General features: G+C 45.4%; 2 protein-coding genes across 7 annotated transcripts in view; one reads left to right on the forward strand and one right to left on the reverse strand.

Annotated features, from left to right (window-relative positions):
* Positions 1–15,073: 15,073 nt before the first annotated feature.
* On the reverse strand, positions 15,074–19,608 carry LOC121286438 (small nuclear ribonucleoprotein Sm D3). The gene is made up of 3 exons (XM_041203556.1): positions 19,363–19,608; positions 15,934–16,126; positions 15,074–15,268 (listed from the first exon to the last, which is right to left on the reverse strand). Exons 1-3 carry the CDS (start codon positions 19,486–19,488, stop codon positions 15,207–15,209), a joined length of 381 nt encoding a protein of 126 aa, XP_041059490.1. The 5' UTR covers positions 19,489–19,608; the 3' UTR covers positions 15,074–15,206.
* A 127-nt stretch (positions 19,609–19,735) lies between these two features.
* Positions 19,736–25,469, forward strand: part of gucd1 (guanylyl cyclase domain containing 1) — a 75,773-nt gene continuing 70,039 nt past the window's right edge. For 3 of the 6 annotated variants that reach the window (XM_041203552.1, XM_041203551.1, XM_041203550.1), the window contains exons 1-3: positions 19,736–20,036; positions 20,293–20,377; positions 21,609–21,774. In XM_041203552.1, coding sequence (XP_041059486.1) covers positions 20,006–20,036; positions 20,293–20,377; positions 21,609–21,774 — 282 coding nt within the window. In that variant the 5' untranslated portion in view covers positions 19,736–20,005. The remainder of the gene's footprint in view (positions 20,037–20,292; positions 20,378–21,608; positions 21,775–25,469) is intronic. The other 3 variants (XM_041203553.1, XM_041203555.1, XM_041203554.1) reach the window with 3 other exon arrangements.

The following is a 25,469-nucleotide window of genomic DNA, read 5'->3' on the forward strand; positions in this document are numbered from 1 at the left end:
ATGGTGAAGAAAACTCCACCCAGGGAGTTGAGCCAGCACTTCAGATGCATAGTCAACAGCCTGGCTGTCTGAAACTTTCTATGGAGATTTAAATGAACAGAAGGAGGTATTCAGGAGAACCTCCTTGACTAAGGCCCAACAAGCAGACCCATGTCAGGATGGTGAGTGACTTGGAGGGGAACTTCCAGGTGGTGATGTTCCCATCTATCTGCTGCCCTCGTCCTTCTAGATGGTGGTGGTAGTGGGTTTGGAAGGTGCTGTCTAAGGAGTCTTGGCAAATTCCTGCAGTGCATCTTGTAGATGGTACACAATGCTGCCACTGTGCATCGGTGGCAGAGGGAGTGAATATTTATGGATGTGATGCCACTCAAGCGGGCTGCTTTGTCCTGGGTAGTGTCAAGCTTCTTGAGTGTTGTTGGAGCTGCACTCATCTAGGCAAGTGGAGAGTATTCCATCATGCTCCTGATTTCTGCCTTCTAGATGGTGGACAGGTTTTGGGGAGTCAGGAGGTGAGTTACTCATCGCATGATTCCTAGCCTCTGATCTGTTCTTGTAGCCATAGTATTTATATGGCTAGTCCAGTTCAGTTTCTGGTCAATGGTAACCCCAGGATATTGATAGTGGGGGATTCAGTGATGGTAATGCCATGGAACGTCAAGGGGTGATGGTTAGAAGCTCTCTTGTTGGAGATGGTCATTGCCTTGCACTTGTGTGACATGAATGCTGTAGAATTAAACATAACTATGGCATTTGACTATTTACAGTTGGATCCATGTGCTGCCCACCACCTTTTCTTGTTCAATTCAATAATGCACTCAAGATAATTTTACCCAGGCTAATATCAACAATCTGATTTACTAACAATTAAAATGATTACACAGGAGTAGTAACACACAGCACGTAACTAGAAATCCAATATTTGAGTTCATAGCAAATTAGTAGAATCAATCCTGAGAGATAGGATTAACTGTCATGTGGAAAGGCATGGACTAGTCATGGATGGTTAGCATGGATTTGTTAAAGGAAGGTCTTGCCACACAAATTTGATTGAATTCTTTGAGGAAGTGACAAGAAGGGTTGATGAAGGTAGTGCAGTGGATGTTGTGTACATGGATTTTAGCAAAGCATTTGACAAGGTCCCACATGGCAGATTGGTCAGGAAAGTAAAGCCATGGGATTCAGGGTAATGTGGCAAACTGGTTAAAAGGTTAGCTTTGTAACAGGAAACAAAGGGTAATGGTCGATGGATGCCCTTGCGAATGAAAAGTTGTCTCAAGTGGTGTTCCACAGGGCTCGGTGTTGGGACCCTTACTGTTTGTGTTATATATTAACAATTTGGACGTGAACGTGGGGGGGCACGATTGGGAAATTTGCAGATGACACAAAGTTTGGCCGAGTAGTGGATAGTGTAGAGGATAACCATAATCTTCAAAACGATATAGATGGGTTGGTGGAGTGGGTGGTAAAGTGGCAGATGGATTTTAACATAGAGAAGTGTGAGGTCATACAGTTAGGGAGGTCAAACAGTTACAGGGATTACACAATAAATGGGAATATACTAAGAGGGGTTGATGAATTGAGAGATCTTGGCGTACAAGTACACAGGTCCCTGAAGGCAGCAGTTCAAATGGACAAGGTCATAAAGAAGGCATAAGGAATGCTCTCCTTCAGTGACAGAAGTATAGAACATACAAGTAAGGATATAATGTTGGAATTGTATAAAACACTGGTGAGGCCACAACTGGAGTATTGTGTGCAGTTCTGGTCACCACATTACAGGAAAGATGTAATAGCTCTGGAGAGAGTGCAGAGGAGGTTTACAAGAACGTTGCCAGCTTTAGAAAAGTGTAGCTACGATGAGAGATTGGATAGGTTGGTGCTTTTTTCCTTAGAACAAAGAAGGCTGAGAGGTGACTTGACTGAGGTGTACAAAATTATGAGGGGAATAGATAGAGTGGACAGGATAAAATTGTTTCCCTTGGTGGAGAATTCTAGAACCAGGGGATGTAGATTCAAGATAAGTGGCAGAAGGTGTAGGGGGGACATGAGGAAGAACTTTTTTTACACAGAGGGTAGTGGGTGTCTGGAATTCACTGCCCAAGTTGGTGGTAGAGGCAGAATCTCTAAACTCTTTTAATAAGTACCTGGATCTGCACCTTAAGTGCTGTAAGCTGCAGGGCTATGGGCAGAAAGATGGGATTAGAAAGGTCACCTGGGTGTCCTCAGGCTGGCATGGACAAGATGGGCCGAATGGCCTCCTTCTGTGCTGTAACTTTTCTATGGTTCTATAGAATTTTAGAATGATACAGAACAGAAGGAAGACATTTAGCCCATTGTCCATGCACCAAATCTTTGAAAAGAGTTATCTAATTAATCCCTCTCCCTTTCTCTTTTCCCATAATAGCCCTGTAACTTTTTTGCCATCAATATTTATCCAATTCACTTTTGAAACTTAATGACTGAATCTCCTCCCTCCACCCTTTCAGACAATACATTTTGGACCACAACAATTCGCTGCATAAAAAATTTCTGTGTCACATCTTTCCCATGGCAGTGACCAGTATTCCAGCTATGGCCTAAGTAATGTTTTAAACAGCTCCAGCATAAGATCTTGCTCTTAATGTTCTATGCTTTGGATAATAAAGGAAATTATTCAAAGTATCCCCAAAGTCTGTCGATCATCTACAAGGCACAAGTCAGAATTGTGATGGAATTCTCCCCACTTGCCTGGATGAGTTCAGCTCCAACAACACTCAAGAAGATCGACACCATCCAGGACAAAGCAGCAGTTTGATCAGCACCCCATCTAGCACCTTCAACATTCACTCCCTCCACCACCGATACACAGTGGCAACAGTGTGTACCATCTACAAGATGCACTGCAGAAACTCACCAAGGCTCTTGAGACAGCACCTTCCAAACCTACGACCACTAACGCCTAGAAGGACAAGGGCAGCAGATAATGGGAACACCACCCCCTAGAAGTTCCTCTTCAAGCCACTCACTATCCTGACTTGGAAATATTTCGGCTGTTCTTTCACTGTCGCTGGGTCAAAATCCTGGAATTCCCTCCCTGTACCTACACCACATGGACTGCTTTCACACTAATTCTATCCAAGTGGATATTAGGGCAATTGAAATCTGTCACTATTACTTGTTGTGATGGTGTTAGTTACACAACATGTCTGTTAAAGAAGTCTTTGTATGTTAACAGCAAGTCTTTATTAACTAGCTGCAACTATATACATATATATTATATATATATGTATATCATACAGTAAAGGGTAGGTATAGAGCTATCTCCATATCTAGGTCTTAATGTTCTATGCCTTGGATAATAAAGGAAATTATCCAAAGTATCCCCAAAGCCTGTCAATCATCTACAAGGCACAAGTCAGAATTGTGATGGAATACTCCCCACTTGCCTGTTTGAGTGCAGCTCCAACAACACTCAAGAAGATCGACACCATCCAGGACAACACCACACTGACCCTAGGCCTGGGTCATGTGCCTTCTTACATCACTGTGTGGATGGTACTGTACTCTGTCCCGCATTAATGCTGTATGTGTCAGACCCTTAAACTACATTACAGCTCTATTATATTTGCTCTTCTCAGATATTTACTGACATATTTGTGCTTATGTCTGCCTCTGACTGTTTCAGGGTACATAGTACACTCCCAGTAGTGTGACTGACCACTTTTGTTCTTTAGATCAGCCAATATGGACCTCCTATCCTTCTATCCCATATCATCCCTCCTTACAGCTATAAAAACACCTCTTATTTATATAGGGCCTTTAACATAAAGAAACATCCCAAGATGCTTCACAAGACTGTTATAAAACAAAGTATGATATGGAGCCACTTATGGAAATATTAGGTCAGATGACCAAAAGCCTGGTCAAAGAGATAGGTTTTAAGGAATGTCTGAAAGGAGCAAAGTGAGGTAGAGAAGCGGAGAGGTTTAGGGAGGGAATTCCAGATTTTAAGACCAAGGCAACTGAAGGCATGACCACCAATGGTGGACTAATTATAACTGTGATAAAAACAGAAAGTGCTGGATAAATTCAGCAGGTCTGGCAGCAACTGTTCCAAAGAAGAGTCATATTGAACTTGAAACAGTAATTCTATTTCTCTCTGTACAGATGCCACCAGACCTGCTGAGTTTTTTTCAGCACTTTCTGTTTTTATTTCAGACCTCCAGCATCCACAGTACTTTGCAGTTATAATCGGGGATGCACAAGGGGCCAGAATTTAAGGAGTACAGATATCTCAGATATTTTGTGGGGATAGAGGAGATTACAGAGATAGGGAGCGTTGAGACCATGGAAGGATTTGAAAACAAGGATAAGAATTTTAAATTTAAGACATTTGCCCGGGAGCCAATGTAGATCAGCGAGCACAGGGGCCGATTGGGGAATGGGACATGCTGTGAGGTAAGACATGGGCAGCAGAGTTTTGGATGACCTCAAGTTTATGGAGGTAGAATGTGGGAGTGTTGGAATTGTTTACTTAATCAATAATGTGTCCCCCCTTCCTTTTTTATTCATCTATCTCACTTGAAAACCCTAACAGATATGATATTATATTCCCACATTCCAAATGCACTTTTAGCTCATCTGCTTGCACTAACTTCCTGCAATGAAATTTACCCTTTAGTATAACCAATCTCCCTTACTGACTATTTTCTAACCTTTATTTCCTCCGCCTTCCAAACACACTTTACCACTTTTCTGCCTTCTATTTCCAAACTTTCTTCCCTCTTCTGCATCTACTCTCAGGTTCCCAACCTCATGACAAGGCAATTTAAACCCTTCCCAACAGTATTAGCGAACTCCCTGAGAGGCTATTGGTCTCAGCCTTATTGAGGTGCAACCATTCAGGTTTGTACAGGTCTTGCCTCCCAGAAGCAGTCCGTGTCTCAGGAATCTGAAGCTCTCCCTCCTGCACCATCTCTCCAGCCATGTATTCATCAGCTCCTGTACTCACTAACATATAGCACCAAGAGTAATTCGGAGACTACTACCTTTGAGATCCTACTTTTCAATCTCTCTCCAACTCCTCAAACTCCTCCTTCAGGACCTCATCCCTCTTTCTACTCATGTCATTGTTACCTACATGGACCATGTTCTCTGGCTGTTCACCCTCCCCACTCAGGGTACTCTGCATTCATTCAGCGACATCCTCCTTGAACCTGGCACCAGAGAGGTAACATACCATTCAAAAGACACGTTTGTCCACGGGGAATCTGTCTGTTCCCCTCACTATCAAATTCCCCCTACCATTGTTGCTCTTCCACTCTTATTCCACCCCCTGTCCTGTGTAGCTGAGACACCCATGGTGCCATGGACTTGGCTGTTGCTGCTCTCTCTAGAGGAATCATCACTCTCACCAGTATTCAGTAGTGAATATCAGTTAGATGCACTCATGGGATCTGTGCCCTATCAGCTTGGTCTTCCTTGACTATCTGATGGTCATCCATTCCCTCTGTCTGCAGAGTGTTGTGAGGTGACCACCTCAGAAACACTCCCTGTGAAGCTCTCACCCGGAGCTCAAGCTGATTTAACTGGGGACATGTCCTGCACACAGTCCTCCAGGTCACGAGAAGCACCCAGGATATCCCAAATGACACAGGATTTGCATTCCATGATGCTGCGGTGCCCTGTCATACCTTTACTTTCTAGACTATTATCTAGAGACACTTAGCAGCTATGCACCAATCAGCTCCTTTCCTGGTTGAGACATCACAACAGCTGTTTTGCAGATGTTCCTTTTGTTGTTGGAGATTTCTCTGGAGGCTCTCTCCCCTGCTTTAACTTCTCAGACACTCTGTTCAGAAGATAGGAGAGATTAAATAACAAAGATGTCATGGAACAAAAGGCAAAGGGAGTGATAAATGATTACAGTAAAGAAACAAAGCAACTGGTCCTGAAAGACATGAACATTAACATTCACTGTGGACAACTTGCATCTTTACTACAACCAACATCAATCCTTTTGGTCAGTGACACCTTTGTTATTTCATAGAATCATAGAAAGATTTCAGCACAGAAAGAGGCCACTTGGCCCATTGAGCCTGCACTGGCTGAAAAACAAGCCACCCAGCCTAATCCCGCTTTCCAATATTTGGTCCGTAGAGTGCTGCATTGTTCCAGTGAAGCCCAACGCAAACTGGAGGAACAACACCTCATCTTCCGACTAGGCACTTTACAGCCTTCCGGACTGAATATTGAATTCAACAACTTTAGGTCTTGAGCTCCCTCCTCCATCCCCACCCCCTTTCTGTTTCTTCCCCCTTCCTTTTGTTTTTTCCAATAAATTATATAGATTTTTCTTTTCCCACCTATTTCCATTATTTTTAAATATTTTTAAATCTTTTATGCTCTCTCCACCCCCACTAGAGCTATACCTTGAGTGCCCTACCATCCATTCTTAATTAGCACATTCGTTTAGATAATATCACCAACTTTAACACCTATGTGTTCTTTTGTTCTGTTGTCTGTGACATCTTTTGATGATCTGCTTCGATCACTGATTGTTTGTCCCTACAACCACACCACCCCCCTCCACTTCTCTCCCCCCACCCAAACCCCACCCCCCCACACACCTTAAACCAGCTTATATTTCACCCCTTCCTTGGATTCACCTAGTTCTGTTGAAGGGTCATGAGGACTCGAAACGTCAAGTCTTTTCTTCTCCGCCGATGCTGCCAGATCTGCTGAGTTATTCCAGGTAATTCTGTTTTTACTTTAAATCTGTGCCCCCAGTTAATGGCCTCTCTGCTAAAGTAAACAGGCTCTTCCTATCCACTCTATCCAGGCCCCTTACAAAATTGTACAACTCAATCAAATTTCCCCTCAACCTCCTCTGTTCCAAGGAGAACAACCCCAGCCTCTCCAATCTTTCCTCATAGCTACAATTTTCCAGCTCTGGCAACATTCCTGTAAATCTCCTCCATACCCTCACAAATGCAATTACATCCTTTCTGTAATGAGGTGACCAGAACTACACACACTCCTCAAGTTGTGGCCTGACTAATGTTTTATATAACTCCAGCATAACCTCCCTACTCTTACATTCTGTGCCTCTGCTAATGAAGGAAAGGATTCTTTTTGCCTTTTTAACCACTTATCGACCTGTCCTGCTACCCTTCAGGGATTTGTGGACATTCACTCCAAGGCCCCTCACTTCCTCTACACCTCCCAGTATCCTCCCATTTATTGTGTATTCCTTTGCCCTGTTTGATCTTCCCAAATGCATCTCCTCATGCTTCTCTGGATTGAATTCCATTTGATACTTTTCTGCCCACCTGACTAGTCCATTGATAACTTCCTGCAGTCTCCAGCTTTCCTCCTCACTATCTACAGTGCGGCCAATTTTTGTGGCATCTGCAAACTTCTTGATCATTCCCCGTTTGGACATTTACATCCAAGTCTTTAATATATACCACAAAAAGCAGGATACCCAGTACTGAGCCCTGTGGAACCCCACTGGAAACAGCCTTCTAGTTACAAAAACATCCGTCAACAATTATCCTTTTCCTGTCACTGAGTGAATTTTGTATCCAGCTGGCTATGTTCCTCTGGGTTCCATGGGCTTTTATTTTTTTTTAAGCAGTCTGTCATCCGGGACCTTGTCAAAAGCCTTGCTAAAATCCATGTAGATCACATCAACTACATTACCTTCATCAATCCTCCTTGTTACTTCCTCAAAAAACTTCAATCCCCTTAATTAGACACGACCTTTCCTTAACCAATCCATGCTGACTATCCTTGATTAATCTGTGCCTTTCTAAGTGACAGTTTATCCTGTCTATCAGAATTGATTCCAATAATTTGCCCACCACTGAGCTTAGACTGACTGCCGTGTAATTATTCGGTCTATCCCTCACTTCCTTTTTAAACAAAAGTATATTAACAGACCTCCAATCCTCTGGTACCATATCTGTATCCAGTGAGGATTGGAAAATGATGGTCAGACCCTCTGCATTTTCCTCCCTGGCTTCTTTTAACAGCCTGGGATACACTTTATCCGACCCTGGTAACTTATGCACTTTCAAGGATGCTAATCCCCTTAGTGCTTCTTCCCTTCCTATGTTTATCACACCTAATACTTCACACTCCCCTCATTAACTACAATTGTCCTCTTTTGTGAAGACAGACGCAAAACATTCATTAAGGACCACACCCACATCCTCCGCCTTCAAACATAGGTTACCTTTTTGGTCTTTTATGGATCCTAATCTTTCCTTAGTTATCCTCTTACTCTTGATGTATTGATAAAGCATCTTTGGGTTCACCTTGGTTTTGCTTGCCAGTATTCTTCCGTGCCCTCTCTATGCTTTCCCAATTTCCTTTTTGATTTTTCCCCTCAGTTTCTTTACTCGTCTTGGCTTTCTATAGTATTGAATAGTATTTCATCATTTTTAATCTTGCCCTCTACAGAATCACACAGTGCAGAAGAGGCCTTCGGCCCATCGAGTCTGCACCGACACATGAGAAACACCTGACCTACCTACCTAATCCCATTTACCAGCACTTGGCTCAGTCTTGAATGTTATGTCGTGCCAAGTGCTCATCCCAGTACTTTTTAAAGGATGTGAGGCAACCTGTCTCCACCACCCTCCCAGGCAGCGCATTCCAGACTGTCACCACCCTCTGGGTAAAAAAGTTTTTCTTCACATCCCCCCCTAAACATCCTGCCCCTCACCTTGAACTTATTCCCCCTCGTGACTGACACTTCAATTAAGGGGAACAGCTGCTCCCTATCCACCCTGTCCATGGCTCTCATAATCTTAGATAATATCACCACCTTCAACACCTCTTTGTCCTTTTGCCTGTGACATCTTTTGGTTATCTCCACCTATCACTGGCCCTCTATCCAGCTCTACTTGTACCCCCCCACCCCCACCACCCCACCTTTAAACCAGCTTATATTTCACCTCTCTTCTATTTTTACTTAGTTCTGTTGAAGGGTCATTCGGACTTGAAACGTTAACTGTGTTCCTCTCTGCAGAGTTTTTCCAGGTATTTTTGTTTTTGTTTTGGATTTCCAGCATCCAGTTTTTTGCTTTTATCCCTCATAATCTTGTACACCTCGATCAGGTCGCCCCTTAGTCTTCTCTGCTCCAATGAAAACAACCTAAGTCAATCCAACCTCTCTTCATAACTTAAATGTTTCAGCCCAGGCAACATCCTGGTGAATCTCCTCTACACCCCCTCCAGTGCAATCACATCCTTCTAATAATGCGGTGACCAGAGCTGCACACAGTACTCCAGCTGTGGCCTCACCAAGGTTCTATACAACTCCAACATGACCTCCTTACTTTTGTAATCTATGCCATGATTCATAAAGGCAAGTGTCCCATATGCCTTTTTCACCACCGCAATAACATGCATTCTTTATAAGTCTCCCATGTGGGACCTTGTCAAAGGCTTTGCTGAAATCCATATAAACTACATCAACTGCACTACCCTCATCTACACACCTGGTCACCTCCTTAAAAAATTCAATCAAATTTGTTAGGCATGACCTCCCTCTGACAAAGCCATGCTGACTATCCCTGATCAAACCTTGCTTCTCCAAGTGGAGATAGATTCTCTCCTTCAGAATTTTTTCCAAGTTTCCCTACCACTAACGTGAGACTCACTGGCCTGTAGTTCCCTGGCTTCTCTCTACAACCCTTCTTAAATAGCGGAACCACATTAGCTGTTCTCCAGTCCTCTGGCACCTCCCCTGCGGCCAGAGAGGAATTAAAAATTTGGGTCAGAACCCCTGTGATCTCCTCCTTTGCCTCCCTCAGCAGTCTGGGACACAAATCATCCAGACCTGGAGATTTGTCCACTTTTAAGCCTGCCCAACACCTTGTCAGTCCCTATATCAATTTGCTTAAGAAACTCTCAGTCTCTCTCTCTGAGTTTGCTACCTTCATCCTCATACTCTTGGGTGAAGATGGATGTGAAGTATTCATTCAACACTCTAGCGATGTCCTCTGGCTCCACCCATAGCTTGCCCCCTTGGTCCCTACTCTTTCCCTGGTTATCCTCTTCCCATTGATATACTTTCTTGGGATTTTCCTTACTTTTACCAGCCAGAGCTTTCTCATATCTCCTCTTTGCTCTCCTAATTGCACTGTCTGTACTCCACTAATGCCTCTGCTGATTTGCTTCCCCTGTACCCGCTAAAAGCCTCTTTTTTCCTTCTCATCGTAACCTGAATATCTCTGGTCATCCATGGTTCTCTGGGCTTGTTACTCCTTCCTATCATCCTAGAGGAAACATGTTGAGCCTGTACCCTCCCCATTTCTTTTTTGAACTGCTCCTCTGTAAATTTCCCCACAAGTAACTGTTCCCAGTCTACCTTGGCCAGATCTTGCCTTATTTTACTAAAATCCACTCTCCCCCAATCCAAAACATTTTTTTGCAACTTGTCTATTTTTGTCCATAACAATCTTAAACTCTACTCTATCCTAAACTTTCTGTTTTGTTTCTACCCCCTTTCAACAGCATCAAACCCATCACATTTCTCCTTCCCTTTAGTTCTGTAGCTATGTTTGACTTGAAACATTAACCCTGCTTCTCTCACCACAGATGCTGCCAGACCTGCTGAGTATTTCCAGCTCTTTGTTTTTATTTCAGATATCCAGTATCCGCAGTATTTTGCTTTCATTTTAATGTTTGAGAAATTTATTAAGGGCCAAATTTTTAGATGGGTGGGCGGGCACATGCCCAGCCCGCTCGAGTGTAAAATGACGCGTGTTAACGTCAGGTGAGTGTCCCGACATCAATGCGCAGTCACAGGATATTTCATTCAGCGGGCATGCGCTGGAGTTAGCAGGGCATCCACCGACAATTAAAAGGCCTGTTAAGGCCATTAAATTGTCAATTAAGTTGAATTTTTCACTGGCTATCCAACATTACGGTTTGGCGAGCAGGTGAAAAGGCTAAGCAGCCTTTGTGCTTTTTAGGAAACCTCATCCATGGGCGGGATGAGGCTTCCTGAAGCAAATAACAATAAAATAAAAATTTTAAACCTTAATATGATGTCCCTGCTCATGTTACAGAGTCACATGAAGAGACATGTTTTATTACATTTTTATTTTCTTTATTTTTTTGTAACTCTTCATCTCCCTGAGGCAGCTCTGTGTTTCAGGGAGATTCTGAAGCACACATGTGTGAAGTTCCTGCTCACCCTCCTCCCACCCCTGCACAGGTAGTGCTGCTCACGTTTCACACTGGGCTGGCCTTACTTGGCCCACCAGCATGAAATCGCCTTCCAGCCCCGATCACAGGCAGCAGTCAGCTTCCCGACCAACCCACCGGATATGGGTGAAATTCTGCCCTGAGAGTTTTTTTTTGAGGATGTTAGTGGTAGTTAAAGGTGAACCACTTTGTGTGAAATACTTGGATTTTGAAAAAGTCATTCTATAAAGTGCCACACAAAAGGTTAATGCACAAGGGCTCACGGAGTCCAGATAATATATTATCATGGACAGGAAGCAGAGTAGGGATAAACAGTTGGCTGTCTGTAACTAGTTGCATGCCGCAAGGTTCAGTGCTGGGGCCTCAGCTATTTCCAATCTACATTAATGACTTAGATGAATGGCCTACTCTTGCTCCTATTTCTTATGTTGTGTCTTCCACAATTTCAGGATGTCCCAAGGCCTCGATGGCTAATGGAGGTACTTTTGATAATGTGGTCATTGTAGCAATGTAGAAAACCTGGCAGCCAATTTGCACATAGCAAGATCCCACATACAGCAATGGGATCATAACCAACTAATCTGTTCCTTTTCTATTCCCATTGATGGTTAAATATTGGTCAGGACACCAGGGAGAACTTTCTGCTCTTTGTTAAATAATACCATAGAATTTAATATACCCACCTGACGGGGCAGGGAGGGTCTCTGGACTAGGACATGATCCCACAACTTTCTGGCTCAGAGGAGCGAGAGAGCTACCAGTGAGGAAGTGTTCATAAAAAGATCTTCAAACCAAGGTGAAAGTTTGAGGTTGAGGAAGTTAATGAACAGAGGTGAATAGTCAATGTCTATCACAGTGTTACACCCATCAATAACTCACCCAGGTGCTCCATACTCCAATATTTTTCAGTGCATCATTCAAGTGATGCTGATTTCTCATGACTGCAGCATGAGGAAGTTTGTTCTTTTGGATGGATAGTGTGCTTACTATGGTTAGTTTATGTAACTCATAATATACCTTGGTTTGGGTAACATACAACAGATCAAACAAGTTAAATGTAAACATTTGCTAAATAAGAGACATGCTGTCAAAGCTTTTTGTCTTTGATTCCTCAGGACAGATGCAAGAATGCTAAATTTCAAAGTGAGCAACAATTAGTACTTCATGAGAAAAGGGTGATTGTTACCAAGTCAAGGCATTGCCATGGAGAGTGCACCAAGGAACAACTGTCCCCCATGCTTTTGTTTAATTCAAAAAAGGCACAATGCCTGGACATGTACCTTATGCCTGCAGAGGACAGGTCCCTGTGGATGATATATGTAACTTCTAGCAAGCATAAATGAGACACATTGCAAGCCCAACTGATAATCTTAAATTAGTTGCTAGTGTAATTCTGACCACACCTGGAACAGCACTGACTGAATAATCAAGCCACCCTTTCCAGTTGTGTAACCAACTAGTGCCTCTCCTCCATTGGGGGAAAGAGGTAAGCAAGTTCTCCTTTGATTTGTGGTGGTTAAGACAACACGCCTGCAGGTGGAAGATTTGGTAACTGAGTCAGAAATGTCCACAGCCATTCAGAGCACCGGGGGTGGGAATCAGGATTCTTCCCTCCTGGGTCAAAAGACTCCCAGCTGGACATGAAGTTCACTACTCAGTGCCAATATATAGCATGGTTTTATCTGGTTAGATTCCAGCAGGAACCCTGCACAAAGCTGCACCTCCCTGAATCAGGGCTCTCTGGACTTACAGGAATGGGAAATGTGTATCTAATATGGTAAACTGTGTGTGGGGGCCTCCTCCCACCCTGCAGCCAGCTGATCAAACCTCTGGGCTCTTCCACCCTGCTGACCAATACCACTCCCACCCTGAAGCCTGACTGATTGGGAGACGCAATCCACATTGTTCCAAGGCATGCTAGCTCCAGCGTAAAGCTCCTTCACCTCTGCCCCTGTACACCAGAGCTCCAAACCCACCCAGCAAGGAGAAAAACAGAATTATACGTGGCTAAACCCAGCTTTGTTGGCACACAGTCAGTCTGATACATGGAAGGGAATTGGAGAAGAGAAATAGATTTGCAGAGCAAGAGATGGACTAATTGAAAAGTTCTTTCAAAAGGCCAGCACAGGCACAATGGGCTGAATAGTAACCCCATTTCGTAAGTTTATAAAATTCATTCATGGGATATGGGTGTCACTGGCTGGGTCAGCATTTCTTGCCCATCCCCAATTGCCCTAGAGAAGTAGGTGGTGAGCTGCCTTCTTGAACTGCTGCAGGCCATGAGGTCTAGGCGCTGTTATAGAAACTAGGAGCAGGAGTAGGCCATTCGGCCCTTCGAGACTGCTCCAGCCGTGATCATAATGAATGGTGATCATCAAACATCCAATTCAATAGCCTGCTCCCGCTTTCTCCCATACCCTTTGATCTCTTTCGCCCCAACAGCTATATCTAACTCCTTCTTGTAAATGTACAATGTTTTGGCTTCAACTACTTTCTGTGGTAATGATTTCCACAGGCTCACCACTCTCTGGGTGAAGAAATTTCTCCCCATCTCAGTTCTAAATGGTCCACCCCATATCCTCAGACTGCGACCTCTGGTTCTGGGCTCCCCTACCATCGGGAACATCCTTCCTGCAACTACTCTGTCTAGTCCTGTTAGAATTTTATAGGTTTCTATGAGATCCCCCCTCATTCTTCTGAACGCCAGCAAATATAATCCTAATCAACTCAATCTCTCCTCATATGTCAGTCCCATCATCCCAGGAATCAGTCGGGTAAACCTTCGCTGCACTCCCTCTATAGCAAGAATGTCCTTCCTCAGATAAGGAGACCAAAACTGCACTTAATATTCCAGGTGTGATCTCACCAAGGCCCTGTACAATTGCAGCAAGACATCCCTGTTCCTGTACTCGAATCCTCTGACTATGAAGGCCAACATACCATTTGCCTTCTTTACCACCTGCTGCACTTGCATGCTTACCTTCTGCGATTGGTGTACAAAGACACCCAGGTCTCGTTGTACATTCCCCTCTCTCAATTTACAGCCATTCAGATGATAATCTGCCTTCCTGTTTTTGCTACCAAAGTGGATAACCTCACATTTATTCACATTATACTGTATCTGCCATGCATTTGCCCACTCACTCAGCTTGTCCAAATCACATTGAAGCATCTCTGCATCCTCCTCACAGCTCACCCTCCCACCCAGCTGTGTCATCTGCAAATGTGGAGATATTACATTTAATTCCCTCATCTAAATCATTTATATTGTGAAAAACAGGGGTCCCAGCACCGATCCCTGCAGTACCCCACTAGTCACTGCCTGCCATTCCAAAAAAGACCCGTTTATTCCTACTCTTTGTTTCCTGTCTGCCAACCAGTTTTCTATCCATCTCAATACACTACCCCCAATCCCATGTACTTTAATTTTACACACTAATCTCTTATGTGGGACTTTGTCGAAAGCCTTCTGAAAGTCCAATAAACCACATCTACTGGCTCCCCCTCATCAATTCCACTAGTTAAATCCTCGAAAAATTCCACTAGATTTGTCAAGCATGATTTCCCTTCCATAAATCCATGCTGACTCTGTCTGATTCTGCCACTGTTTTCCATGGACTCTAGAAAAAGTTACAGGGCCATTAAGGGGAAAGAGAAAGGGAGTGGGATTAATTAGATAGCTCTTGGTGAGTCTCGGCAGCGCATCTTTAGATTCAATGACAAAAGAATCCACTACAGAAAGTGGAGCAAATCAGAAAAGAAAAAGACACTGGCAATGGAGCAGGAGAGAATTCAGCATGGTTACTGCCCAAGGAGCAATTTACAGAGTTAATTCAGTTCTCACTCAGTCAGAGCAAACACAGACGTAAGGTTATGGAAAAGAAAGTGTTTATTTACCACAAACCTTAAATTGGACTTCACGTCATTCTACAGAATTATAAAATAACAAATACACAAAGCAATTCTGGAACTTCTGCTGGGTGATGGAAAAGGCAGGAACTGCCTCACCTCCTCTTCTGGAAGATGTTTCCACGGCCCATCCCACGGCCTCTCCCTCGGGCAGCCACTGGAAGGAATCAGATTGTGTTAATCACTTGGTTTCAGCAGCTTTGTAATACTCAAGGTGCCCCCGGGAACACTTTCATTTCTGGCATCACTTTCTCCCCCCCCATGGAAGAGACACATTCGGTTAAGCTCCCTCTACACTGTGCCCATCAAATATTCCTATGACTGGTATAGCACGGGGTTAGATACAGAGTAAAGTTCCCTCTACACTGCTAGAACAAAAGCCCCCTCAAGTCAATTCTGCCATTCAATATAATTCAAAGCTGTATTTCCACATTCACTGCCTTTTTCTTCCCATCCTCATATCCCTTAGTGCCCTGGAATCTACCAATCTCCAAGTACCAATGCACCATTCTTCCATTTCCTAACCAGACTCAACAACTAACATCCAAAAACATGCTGAAATGATTTGGACTGAGATGTCTTGTCCAGCTCACCAAGAGCTTTCACAGACTGCAGACTGAGGAGAGTTTGATCCCCTCGCTCGGAGCTGGGTGGTCCAGGCATCAGACTGCGCTGCACAGTGACCACGGCTGGAGCTGGGGTGCAGAAAAGTGATTCTAGCCCAGCCCACAAAAGCTCAGCCACAGGAAACACACAATCCCATCTCATTGGCCATGTCCCAGGAACTGAAGGGATAAGGGTTCAGGATGTAGACATGCTGACCTTGAGCTTTGAGGATTGCAGCTTTCCCTCGGCCAGCCCCCGTTCCCTGGTTCTTGTTCTTCATGCTCTTTAACATGGGGGCATTTTTCAGCATGTCTGGTAAGATCAGGAAGCGAATCTTGCTGCCACGGATGTAGACCTGCTCTAGTTGAGCCACACGTCCATCACGGTAGGTGACAGTGATGTTTGACATCTGCAGAGGAAAGGGGGACAGAGTCAGTCACACTGGGGTCACAGCATCAGCAGCTCCAAAAGTAGGAGGCTAAACTACATTTTAACAATGGAAATTAGCCATTAAAAGAGAGAATCTAACCATTGCCCAATGATGGTTGATGGCATTACCATCACTGAATCCCCCACTATCAACATCCTGGGGGGATTACTATCGACCAGAAACTGAACTGGACTAGCCATATAAATACTGTGGCTACAAAAGCAGGTCAGAGGCAGGGAATCGTGCGATGAGTAACTCATCTCCTGACTCCCCAAAGCCTGTCCACCATCTACAAGGCACAAGTCAGGAGTGTGATGGAATACTCCCCACTTGCCTGGATGAGTGCAGCTCCAACAACACTCAAGAAGCTTGACACCATCCAGGACAAAGCAGCCGACTTAATTGGCACCACATCCACAAACACTCACTCCCTCCACCACCGATACACAGTAGCTGCACTGTGTACCATTTACAAGATGCACTGCAGGAATTCACCAAGGCTCCTTAGACAGCACCTTGCAAATCTACGACCACTACCACCTAGAACAAGGGCAGTAGATGTGTAGCTAACTGGAGAGGGACTACTTCTTGAACACCAACATGGTATCTGTACAGTAAACACGATATCTCACATCTGTCAGATCACTGGGACACGAGCTGGAACTGCACAGCTTCAAGCAGATAAAAACATACGAATTAGGAGGAGTAGGCCATTCAGCCCCTGATGCTTTTTCCACCATTCAATAAGAACATGGCTGATCTGATTGTAACCTCAACCCCAAATGCTGCCTATCCTAGGACCTTAGTTTCTTGAATAACAAGAGAGTCAATCTACCTCTGCCTTAAAAATATTCATTGCCCCTGCCTCCACTGCTCTTTTGGGAAGAGAGTTCTGAAGAAACATGACCCTTAAAAAAAAAATGTCTTCTTATCTCCACCTTAAGTGGGAGACCCCCTACTTCTAGTCTTTCCCACAAGATAGAACATCCTTTCAGCTTCCACCCTGTCAAGTCCCCTCAGGATCTTCTGTTTCAATAAGATCACCTCTCATTCTTCTAAATTCCCAACGGATACAGGCCCAGCCTGCCCAACCATTAAGATAACCCTAAAATCATTCAGAGACTGAGACCAGTCCCAGAAACAGTGAAGCACAGAAATGGAACAGTATAGCAATTGTACCCAGTACCAATGGGACTGGAGTGGAAGCATACAGCAAGGCACATGGAACAAGCCTCTGGCCTAGTGGTGGGATCTCCACCTCCAAGTCAGTAGTCAGCAGTGACCTGAGCTGTGAATTTTAGATTGACATTCAGTGGGTCAGTCAGGGCCAGTGGGTGAGGGGCCCCTCTTAGCTTCTATGAAGAACATTCAGAAAAACTCCAACTATTCAGCCTTGAAAGGAGGCGATTGGGAGGAAGGGCTGGGGCTAGGACTAAGAAAGGGCAAATTGTAACACGATGCGGGATCGAGAGAAACCTAAATGCTGTGAATTTTGTAAAATTTGAAGTGAAAGAGAAAGCTGCAAACGTTGTGGACAACATCAAGACAGCTCGACTACTACAGGAGCCGACTGGCTGAAGCCAATGTAAACCATGTAGCTGTGGAACAGACTGAGAGATTAACCAAGCCTGCTGTGGGCCCCACTGCAGCATCACTTCCCATTCCAAACTGATTGAGAAGGAACTGGGCCTTTAAACAGCATGAGGAGAGGTCAGGTGACCAACTGCAACCTCCTGGACAATCTCCATGTAGACTTGTGGTCCTTTCCCAAAAGGGTGAAGTCGTGGACGAGTAATCCGGGGTCCAGGCTAATGCTCTGGGTACACAGGTGGGACACGAGCTGGAACTGCACAGCTTCAATCAGATACAAACATACGAATTAGGAGGAGTAGGCCATTCAGCCCCTGATGCTTTTTCCAACATTCAATAAGAACATGGCTGATCTGATTGTAACCTCAACGCCAAATGCTGCCTACAATTGGACCATTGTTTCTTGACTAACAAGAGAGTGGGTACATGGCAGCCAGTGGGATTTAAGTTCAATTAATAAATCTGGAATATAAAGCTAGTAATGATAACCATGAAACTATCATAGATTGTTGTAAAAACCCATCTGGTTCACTATGTCTTTAAGGGAAGGAAATCTGCCATCCTTACCCAGTCTGGCCTACATGTGATTCCAGACCCACAGCACTGTGGTTGACTCTTAACTGCCATCATCTGAAATGGCCGAGCAAGTGACTCAGTTCAAAGCAACTAGGGATGGGCAACAAATGTTGGCCTTGCCAGCGACGCCCATGTCCTGTGAGTGAATAAACCAGAGTCCGGCAGTTTTAGCATCTCATGAGGAAAAGGTCAACGTCCGCTTGAAGAAAGGGAGGATGACTCTCTCAGCAAACCCAGTTAGGGCCTCACAAGGTCACAAGGCTTGTGGATAAAGGGAACTCTGGGCAGTAGCTCGCAAAGACAGAATAAAGCACGGCAGAGGCTGAATGAACCTTGTAACTGACTTCATCACCAGGGACAGCAGATGGCTGAGCAGCGGTTTCCCATGGCATTGGGGGGAGAGGCAGGTGGAAAAAGGAAATGCCAAGCTCCCAAATTATTTCATTCTGGAGTTCAGGAGCCTCAGGTGCCAAGTGAAAGTGGGAGAATCAGTTTACCAGCCCAAACACACGGGGTAAATGACCCTCTCCTGGACTGAATCATTGGGGGTGCGGTTAATATCAAGGAAAGGAAACCTCCAGGTTGGAGGGAGGTCACAGATCTAGCACAAGAGGCACTGTTTACGGAAGAGTACAAACCACTGAGGATAGATAATAAACCGAGCAGTTTATGGAACTAATTCCAGGGAGATGATGAGCGTTGAAAAATTAAAAGGAGGAATTGAACCTTCCAAAGGGTCAAAAAGAAATACATGAATTTGTGGTGCACATTTCATAACCATTAAAAACCCAAAGTGTCCTCCAGCCAATGAAGTCATAATAATAAGGTAGGAAATGGCAGCCAATCAATCGGTGCACAGCAGGAACCCACAATGAGCAGCTGCTAATGGACGAATTAATTTTTTGCTGGGACTTCATTCCAGAACCTGTTGAGCCGGGAGCCGGAGCCAAGAGCGGCCTCCCCCCCAATACCCGATACCCGGGGGCGGCATCTCCCCATCCACAGGCCTCGGGCTTTTGCCGGATTTTCTCCCCGCTCCCGGGCCTTACCTGACAGTTCATGTTGTCCTCGGCCTCTATTAGTTTTCCCCGGTAAACCTCCCCTGTGTTGGTCTCGCAGGTCACCACATGGCCCTCCGCCTCATGCAGCACTTTGATGGGAACTCCGATCGACATGATTGAGTCTCACAGCACCACACGCTTCAGCTCTTAACACTGCTCCACCGTCCCAGAGAGCACCACGGCGAGAGGGCCTCCACCGTCCCAGGGAGCACCGCGGCGAGAGGGCCTCCAGCGTCCCAGGGAGCACCGCGGCGAGAGGGCCTCCACTGTCCCAGGGAGCATCGCGGCGAGAGGGCCTCCTTTGTCCCAGGGAGCACCGCGGCGAGAGGACCTCCTCTGTCCCAGGATTCCCTTACCCGGAAGTTCTCTGTCACGCACGCAAATCAGTGCCACCCAAACTGCTTCCCCCGGACCTTTTAGACCGATTCCTCCAGCTATGGTCGCCAGACGCTATTTCATCCCAATGCCCGCCGCCCCTGCGGCCCAGGGTGGGGAGAAGCGGCCGGTGAAGAAATAACAAGCGTTCCAGTTTCCGGACCCAAACCTGCAGTTTGTCCAGTTTCGGGGCTCCGGCTGTCAGGGAAGAAGTAACCGCGAGGAAGGCTCCCCGGTCCGGGGAGCGGCCGCCACCATGAAGCCCAGTGAGGGGGAGATACTGAGGGGTAAGTGAGAGGGCCCGGGGCGGGGCGGCGGGTCTCCCGGCGGCGGGGGGCGGGGGCGGGGGGTCGGGTCTCCCGGCGGCGGGGGGGGGGGGCGGGTCTCCGGGGGGCGGGGGGCGGGGGCCGGGGGCGGTGTCCTGTGTGAGCTCAGACCGAGAGATCAGGACCGGGTTTAAATCGAGGGACTTTCCCCATTGGGGGAAGAGAGAATCCGGATTCAGCGGTGCCGACACTCAGTCTCTCTCTCTCTCTCTTCTAGATGACCTGGTGCAGTTAAATGTTCCTGTGATTCAGCAATCCTTTCACTGGGATTGTGGACTCGCCTGCTCCAGGATGGTGCTGCAGTAAGTGAGAAAAAAACCCATTGACAGCCTCACCTTTTCTTCATTCTTGTTTAAACCTTAATGCACAACATTGTCTCTGGAGAAATAAATATTCTTACTGGGTTACATCCTTCATAAGCTTCAGCTAATGGATAAACCCAGTTTAATATTGTAATAAAGTTCTGAAGGAGAGTCATACGGACTCAAAACGTTAACTCTTTCTCTCCACAGATGCTGTCAAACCTGCTGAGTTTTTTTTTTAGCATTTTTTGTTTTTAATGTTGACAACTATGGAGTAAAACGTTTTAGTAAAGAGAAGTTTTGAGAAGTGCACATTGAATGGCAAGATCTTTAACCCTAAAATGATGAGACAGAGGAGTCACAAGTCAGGGAGGTAATTTGGCCCATCAAACAAACTGCCGATCTTTCCATCGCAGCATCGAATTTCCTCTTTAATGACTCCAGAATTTTTGCCTTTCAAAGTTCATTCTAGATATTGATGACTGTTTATGTAAAGACATGCTTCCTGACAGCGGTCCCAAACTTGCTTTAAATTTGTTTGCCCCTTGAAATAGTGCCAGTTAGTGCTCCATAGACCTCGTGCTGTAATCTAAAACCCCTGGTTTAAAGATCATTGTCCATATTGCAAACCCCTCTGGGTTACAACCTTTCCTAGTTGTACATCCTGAGCAGCACCTTACCTTGCTCTGTCCACATGTAACTGACACCGCTGCCCTGATAATGAAAGTAAACTGATTTGCACCTTCTAACATTGCCAAGTTTCACTTGGACCACAAATTGGCAGATTGCCAAGAGGTGAGCAGTGGAGTTTCAGCCTGGACCATTGATTAGTTGCTGAAGTTTCAATGTGGTCATCTCTCATTCATCAAAACTCCGGAGAATACAGGCCCAGTCTCCTCATAGGGCAATCCCTCCATCTGAGGGGTTAATCCGGTGAACCTCTGCAATCCCTCTATGACAAGTGTAGCCTTCCTTAGGTAAGGAGACCAAAACTGTACACAATACTCCAGGTACAGTCTCACCAAGGCTCTATATTTCAGTAAGACTTCTTACTCGTGTGCTCAGCTCCCCTTGCAATAAAGGCCAAGGAGACCAGACTGTGTGAGTAACACCTGAGTTTTAATTGGGTATTGTACAGTCACTAGTAATTTCCAGCTTGTAACTCACTCTCTCTCTCTCTCTTTCTCTCTCTCTCTCTCTCTCTGTGTGTCTTGCTCTCTTATGTGTGAAGGTATCTCCATCCTGTGAGTGAGGAGGAATTCCAGACAGCCTGTTGGAGATTACAGCTCAATGAAAGTGTCTGGACAATAGACTTGGCTTACCTAATGCAGCAGTTTGGTGTTATGCACCGGTTCTGCACACAGACACTGGGAGTGGACAAGGGTTATCGATACCAGGTGAGCTATCGGTAAGGGGCATGTGAGAAGACAGGCAACTACGCCAGAGTGAGATGGAGACTGAGTGAGTAGCGAATTGGGCTCACGTGGGAATTCGGTGCATGGGGGAAAGAGGTGTGGTAGGACAGGTGGAATGTGCAAGCTTTTGGATGCCAAGGTGATCCATGACAAACACGTCTGCAGGAAGTGTAAGCAGCTTGAGGAATTCCGGATCAGGACTATTGATCTGGAAGCTGAACTGCAGATACTGTGCAGCATAAGGAAGAGGGGAGAAATACCTGAACACTTGTTCCAGGAGACAGTCACACCTCTTAGAAGATGGGCATCTGTTTTGGTCAGCAATGAGGGAGAGAAGGATGTGACTGTGAGTGAGGCAGGTAATGGGACTGAGCAGACAGTAGGGGAGGAACCTCAGATGTTGCAATTGTCAAACAGGTTTGAGGTGCTCACAACCTGTGTGGATGAAAGTGAAGCCTGCAAGGTGGATGAGCAGGCTGGCCATGGCACTGTGGGTACAGGAACCGTTCAAGCGGGGAGAGCAAAAAAGAATGTAATCTCAGTAGGGGATAGTATAGTGAGGGGGATTGACACTGTTCTCTGTCGCAAGGAGTTAGGGTCCAGATGGCTGTGTTGCCTGCCTAGTGCCAGGGTTCAGGACATCTGCTCAGGACTGTGAGGGGGAGAGGGAGGATCCAGTTGTCATGGTCCATGTAGGTACCAACGACATAGGCAGGACAAGGAAGGAGGTTCTGCATAGTCAGTATGAGGAGCTAGGTACCAAATTAAGGAGCAAACCTCAAAGGTAATAATCTTTGGATTATTACTTGGGACAAGCAAATTAATATAGAGCAAATAAGATCAGAGAGATGAATGCATGGCTCAAAGACTGGTGTGGGAGAAGTGGGTTCCGGTTTGTGAGGCATGGCACCAGTACTGGAGAAAGTTGGGGCTGTATTCTTGGGATGGTTTACACCTGAACCGTGCTGGGATGAGTGTTCTTGTGTCATTGCGTAACTAGGGAAGTAGAGAGGGGGCTGAGGGATCAAGCTTGGGTAGATGTGGCAAATCAAGAGTCAAGGCAGGAGAGCAAAATCGTAATTTGAGAAATGAGGGTCACAGAATAACAGGAAGGGACAGAGAGATAAAACTGAAGAATACACCAACAGTCAAGACTGGATATTACAAATAAAAAGACAAAACTAAAGGCTGTGGGCAGAATTTTGCCCTTGGTGGGTGAGCAGGCCCCACCGGCTCGGTGGTGGGCAGGCAGCCAACCCCTGCTGCTGAAACGGGGCCTGCCACCATTTTGAGTGAGCGGGCCAGTTAAGGCCCAGCCAGCGGCCTGCCCGACATTCCTTGCGGGGTTGGGGGTGGGGGGGACCCCCCAACTGTCAAATTGTGCTCTTTCGCGCATGCGTACTGCTCCCTGAGGCAAAGTGCTGTCTCAGGGAGTTTACTAACAGGTAAGAAAAGTAAAAAAAATAGAGAAATGTTAAAATTAACATGTCCCCCTCATTTGACAACGTCACATGAGATGGGACATGTTAATAAGAAACACACAAAGTTTATTAAATTTTTTAAAAACAGACATGAAACTTCATCCCACCAGTGGATGAAGTTTCATGAATAATCTGCTGGAGTCTAATAAGCTGGGGCTCCTGGCCTGCCCGCCAGCCTTAAGGTTGGCCAGGCAGGGTCTTTAACAACGTTAATTAACCTGTCAATGGCCTTAATTGGCCATTGACAGGTCGGCGGGCGGACAGCTGATTTCGCTATCCACCTGCCTACTTGAAGATTTAAATGGACCGGGGTGATGTCGGGGGTTCCGCCCGATGCCATCCCACGTCATTTTCCCCTCAGTGAGCGGGCCCCACCCCCAAATTGCCGAGGGGAAAATCCTGGCTCTGTATCTGAATGAATATAGCATTCATAACAAAGTAAATGAATTGATAGCACATATTGATGCAAATAAATATGATCTGATACAAGAAACATTCCAATAATAGCTATACATCAGGAGGTGGAAGGGAGAAGGGAACTTGATGAAGTTACAGTCACCAGGGAACCAGTACTGAATGAACAGCTGGAGCTGTGGCTGACAAGTCTCTGGGTCCAGATGAACTACATCCTAGGGTTAAAAGAGGTGGCAAATGAGGTAGATGATGCGCTGGTGTTAAATTTCCAAAATTTGCTAGATTCTGGAAAGTTTCCATCAGATTGGAAAGTAGCAAATATAACGCCTCTATTCAAGAAGGGAGAGATGCAGAAAACAGGAAACAGGCTAGTTAGCTTGATGCCTGTCGTGGGGAAGGTGTTAGAATCGATCATTAAGGAGGTCATAGCTGGGTACTTAGAGAAACTCAGGTAATCGGGAAAAGTCAGCATGGTTTTTGTGAAAGAGAAATCGTGTTTAACCAATTTATTGGAGTTCTTTTGAAGGAGTAGCATATGTTGTGGATAAAGGGGAGCCTGTAGACGTGCTGTACTTGGATTTCCAGAAGGCATTTGATAAGGTGCCACATCAAAGGCTATTGCGAAAAATTAAAAGCTCTTGGTGGAGGGGGTAACATATTAGCCTGGAAAGAAGATTGGTTGGGTGGCAGAAAACAAATTATGCATAAATGATTTTCTGATTGGCAGGATGTGATGAGTGGAGTCCCACAGGGGTCTGTACTGGGGCCTCAACTTTCTACAATTCACATCAATGACTTAGATGAGGGGAGTGAAGGCATGATAGCTAAATTTGAAGATGATACAAGGATAGGAAAGTATGTTGTGAAGAGGGCATGAGGTTGCAGATGGATATAGATAGGTTGAGTGGGTGGGCAAAAATCTGGCATATGGAATTTAATGTGGGAAAATATGAAGTTGTTCATTTTGGCAGAGTATTACTGAAACAGAGAACACCTACAGCCTTTCAAGGTGCAGAGGGATCTAAGCGTTCTAGTGCATGAGTCACAAAGTTAGTGTGCAGGTACAGCAAATAATTAAGAAGACTAATGGATTGCTATCCTTTATTACGAGAGGAATTGAACATAAAATTAAGGATGTTATGCTTCAGTTATACAGGGCATTGGTGAGACAGCACCTCAAATACTGTGTGTGCAGTTTTGGTCTCATTTAAGGAAGGATGTAAATGCATTGGGCGTGGTTCAAAGGAGGTTTACTAGATTGAAACCTGGAATGAATGGGTTGTCTTATGAGGAAAGGTTGGGTAGACTAGGCTTGTTTCCACTGGAACAAAAACAGAATTACCTGGAAAAACTCAGCAGGTCTGGCAGCATCGGCGGAGAAGAAAAGAGTTGACGTTTCGAGTCCTCATGACCCTTCGACAGAACTTGAGTTCGAGTCCAGGAAAGAGCTGAAATATAAGCTGGTTTAAGGTGTGTGTGTGGGGGGCGGAGAGATAGAGAGACAGAGAGGTGGAGGGGGTTGGTGTGGTTGTAGGGACAAACAAGCAGTGATAGAAGCAGATCATCAAAAGATGTCAACGACAATAGTACAATAGAACACATAGGTGTTAAAGTTAAAGTTGGCGATATTATCTAAACGAATGTGCTAATTAAGAATGGATGGTAGGGCACTCAAGGTATAGCTCTAGTGGGTTTTTTTTTTGTCACTGACCTCATCTCCTCTGGGGATCTCCCTCCCACAGCTTCCAACCTGATAGTCGCCCAACCTCAGACGGCCCGCTT

This window comes from Carcharodon carcharias, chromosome 13, assembly GCF_017639515.1.
Source record: "Carcharodon carcharias isolate sCarCar2 chromosome 13, sCarCar2.pri, whole genome shotgun sequence".
NCBI classification, from domain to species: Eukaryota; Metazoa; Chordata; class Chondrichthyes; order Lamniformes; family Lamnidae; genus Carcharodon; species Carcharodon carcharias.